A 4,497-nucleotide genomic window follows, 5' to 3' on the forward strand; every position below is an offset into this window, starting at 1 on the left:
TTTAATAGCTAATATGGTCCAATGACACGTGACGGATTTTATGACATCTTAAATGTGATTTTGAAATACTTATGATAGCCTAATTTACGACTTATTTGTTTTCGAATGCATGTTTGGACCATAAATGATTATCACGTGCTCAGCTATGAAAGAAAATATCGTGCATTTTCGGAGGTATGTGACCTAACCTGTATTGAGCTGGTTTTCTGTTCGCGGGTTAGAAGGTCAGACAGGCATTCGCTTCTGTAAAAAATCGGTCCTGTCAAATGTTCAGGTTAGGTAAGCGGATCTTGTGAAAAAACGGGACAATGCTGATGATGGTGATGACATAAACTTAGACCATCCCTAGAAGAACTAATACGAGTTATTAAAGAAGCCAATTTGGTATGTTATAGTTAAATAGAGCTCAGTGGGTAGGCCCGCTACAAGGTGGACCGACGATCTGGTGAAGGTCGCGGGAAGCCGCTGGATGCGGGCAGCGCAGGACCGATCGTCGTGGAGATCCTTGGGGGAGGCCTATGCCCAGCAGTGTGCGTCGTACGGCTGATGATGATGAGTTAAATAGATCCGTAGACTTCGAAACAAATCGTGAATTGTATGAGTTACACACAGGTATTACTCAGGTTTGTGTTCGATTCTGCCCATTAGTAGATATATTTTTGAACTTATATGTAGACCCATAAACCAAAATTATTAATTGAAATAATCAGGGTGTATCGTATTGATACTGTTGCCCGTGCGGGGGTTGATTCGTTGGTGTGACGTCATGTGTCCGCGCGGCCGCTCGCGCCTGGCTGCCCGCCCTTTGACGGCAAACCATGCGAGAAGTCATCCACTTATCGTCAGCACGATCTAAAGCCGACATTTTTCCGTTTTTCCCTTCTTTTCGCCCGGCCGACTGTACTCCAAACGTGACATAATTGAATCAGCGACCCGGCCCGCTTTCAGATCGCTGCAAATTAATTCCGACAGTAGCCAATAAAAACACATCACATTTATGTGATGCTCACTAATAATATATCGCTTTTATCAAACTCAAAGTACTTACTTATCTTTTGAATAAAAATAAGCATTTACGGTTTTATGTTCATCAAAATACTTTGGAAAATGCTAACATAGGTAAGTACTTTATATTTGTTTGTATTTTGCATCCTCGTTTTGTAAAGCAAGTTGTTCGACAGATTATAAAGCCGGGCAAGTGTAAGTGCGACTCCAACACCGAGAGTTTCGTACAAACTGCCGTAAATTACCAAAGATGATCTAAGGGAGGCTTTTTGCCCTTAAAGCACTATTGTCTCCATACATTGACATTACTTTACCAACTGCAAGTAAGTTTGTAATTGCAAAAACATTTATTTTTTGTGATGGAACCAAATTTACAATTTTCGGATTTTATCCTTTACTTGTAAGTGACGTAAGTCCTCCCCTTTCCTAATTTCATGATTCTAGATCGAAGGGAAAGTACTCTATAAGTTGTGATTCCCCTACGAAATGAATGAAAAAATGGCTGTATCTTTAGACTAAGTACGTTGATTTAGAAGTTTGATTTTTTACCGTTTCGCAAACAAAGTATCAGATGTTAATTTCAACTTGATACTTCTACGAGTTCCCGAGTGTTTATCCGGACAGCGACTGGTTCCATTTGTCCTTTTGAGGTTCTGAACCCTAAAAACACCCCTCTAAGTACCTCTTGGATAACGAGATGAGTAAAACACTGCAGACATCTAGACTCAAATGCAATTACCTTCGTACAAGTACTACTTTGGTATCAAATAAAAAAGACAGTTTCATCGAGCAAAGGAAACGCTTTGAAGCGGTCGTTTCACGCCGAGTGTAATGCAATATAAAATGAGAATCAAAGCGAGACACGACGTTGCTACCAGCACCCCATACTGCCAAACACTAATGTTAACCGCTTTGATACTTACCTACCTACTATTAACTAGACTCTCAGAGGCAAATCTTTGTAATTCAGCATTGCTAAATGAGTTTCTCATTATCATCAACAAAAATTGAAAACAGTTGCAAAGCTGTTTAAATAATTCTAATCCAAATCCAATTAAAAAAATCAAGACACAGTCACTTGGAAATTTTTATAATTGAATTTGAATAGTTGAATAATACAATACATTCAATGACATAAATAACCCAAAGGTAATTAAAACGATTTAGTACTCGCTTTCCCAGGCTTCTCTCTCCTCGCGTTCTCTTCTTACTTGATCGACTATAGGGGTCAGGTAGAGAGTATCCTCTTCGTACTTGGTCCACTGGTCCTTGGGCAGAGTGTCTTTTTGGATGCTCAGTTGGAGGGCTCGCAGCTGCCGGTAGGTGCGCTCGTCGAGCACGTGCTTCGGTAAGCGGCGCAGTGCTACCTTCACGTCTTGGTCTTCGTCGTATAGTGTATCATCCCGGCGGAGACCTGCAACGAAATATGAATTAAGGTTTCGGCATGCTGCGGGGCATGTTACAATACAAGGAATTATACGAAGTGCGCCACACGAAAAGCAGCAGTAGTGCAGGCGCGGCGTGAGCACAGTTTGCGCGCCAGCCTTCGCGATGGCTGCGTAGTTCAGCGTGCGCCATGGTACAAGCGCACTGACATAAAAATCAAGGACAAATTTCACAGAAACATAATTTTGTAGCAGGATATCGCATGGGAAGTAAATGTGACAACTGATTGCGGTTATACCGCTGACGCGCGTTGAAACTGTTCCCTTCCGCGCTGCTCTTGGCCTGCACCTGCCTGTGGTGAAGGAAATAAAAGAGAAAGGAAAACTGTCTATATAAGGAGAAGGAGCCGGGATTTTGTAATATGCAAGAACACACACAATCCTAGTTTAACACAAAATCCTAGCCCGCTTGCGGTACTACCTCTACGTGCATCGGGCTTAGTAACTAGTTTCCACCGCTAGGCACCTTGTCTACAGAATTACGGCGGTATATCCGTTCCCGATAGCTACTCTAGTGCGGTCCAGGAAGCTATTTTGTTCATTCTTGGATTGCGATCTATCTAGGTATCCAATTGAGACAATTTTCATCAAATCAATCAAAAGATGTAAGTAAATAAAAAAAATACTTACCATAACGATTAAATCCCGCTAAGTTGTACGCCCATTTCCTCATAGCGGCTGAAAGAAGGTTATAAAAATGTTTGATTAAGTAATTACAAACGCAAATCCAAACAAGTAAAAGAAAAATATGTCGGTAAGTGGCTGAAACCCTACTGTTACCACCACCACGCCAACAGTTTAATGGAACACCGTGGAGAAGTAGTATAACCTTCCAGATAAGTAATGTTAACTTACACCGAACTACAGGGGTAGCTCTAAACGCCATTATTGGCAGACATATATAGCCAAAAAAATCACAATTTCGTATCTAACCAATTTTTTAAATGACAAAAGAGTGACAAACTGACGAACAATAACATTCATAGATTAACAAGATTTTAAAGTGACAAGAAACAACAAAGGTTGTCTCAAAAAACTTTGCAGACGTGTTTGAGCGCCGATTAATAGAGCATCACTACATAGTATAAAACAAAGTCGTTTTTTCTGTCACTATATCCCTATGTGCGCTTAAATCTTTAAAACTACGCAACGTATTTTGATGCGGTTTTTTAATAGATAGAGTGATTCAAGAGGATGGTTTATATGTATAATAACATCCATTAAATAGTGGAAAAATACTGTTATTTTTGAGGTTTTTAATGTGATGTCGTAAATAATTTATTTTTATCCTCAGCAACGCACCCGAGCGAAGCCGGGGCGGGTCGCTAGTGATGTATAATTGTATAATTGTTCTTTGATTGATATAAGTAGAGCTATAACATTTTTAGTTGTCTTTACTTCAACATTCTGTCAATTTTTTATCTATTTTTTACCTGATCCCGATCCCATTGCACTGTCTAGAGAAGCACATTATCCTGGGCCAGATTGAGGGTAAGCGTGCCAGAGGAAGAGCGCCGATCAGATGGGTTGACCAGCTCAAGCAGGTAGCTGGGGGCCCACACAAAGAGCTGTATACTTATATGTTATGTTATATGGCACAGAACCGAACCCAGTGGAGGAAGATCACATACAATCACGATCCTCAGCAGTGAGGGAACAACAAGAAAAAAAGACCTACCTGAACCACAGCGGTTGGTGGTGCGGAATTTTAACGTAATAGCCAACCAGTTTGAAATACTTACCTTTGAAATCATCGGAAGAACTCCGACTTGACATAAGTAGTAAATAGTAGATATGTACTGTCCTCACCTAATATAAACTAGTTATAGTTATAAATGATAGCGGCTGTGCATACGAGGCGTCGGTCGCATGCAGTTTGCGGTGTAGTTGCGCGGGTGAACGCGCGTTTTGCCGACGTTTTTGTTGCGGCTGACACAATATCAGTGCCCACTGCGGACACGCTGCCCTGACCGCGCCCAGGGATGGGCCGCTACCGACGGCATCGATAATTAAGTAAATTGCGTCTAAGCAATCATAGCACTATTGG

At 41.2% G+C, this 4,497-nt stretch overlaps 1 protein-coding gene across 1 annotated transcript; it reads right to left on the reverse strand.

Moving 5' to 3' along the window:
- Positions 1-2,168: 2,168 nt before the first annotated feature.
- Positions 2,169-3,336, reverse strand: LOC126380538 (cytochrome b-c1 complex subunit 7-like). Its single transcript, XM_050030012.1, has 3 exons — positions 3,306-3,336; positions 3,081-3,128; positions 2,169-2,419 (listed from the first exon to the last, which is right to left on the reverse strand). Exons 1-3 carry the CDS (start codon positions 3,334-3,336, stop codon positions 2,169-2,171), a joined length of 330 nt encoding a protein of 109 aa, XP_049885969.1.
- Between the last annotated feature and the right edge of the window lie 1,161 nt (positions 3,337-4,497).

The sequence above is a fragment of the Pectinophora gossypiella genome, chromosome Z (assembly GCF_024362695.1).
Source record: "Pectinophora gossypiella chromosome Z, ilPecGoss1.1, whole genome shotgun sequence".
Classification (NCBI taxonomy): Eukaryota; Metazoa; Arthropoda; class Insecta; order Lepidoptera; family Gelechiidae; genus Pectinophora; species Pectinophora gossypiella.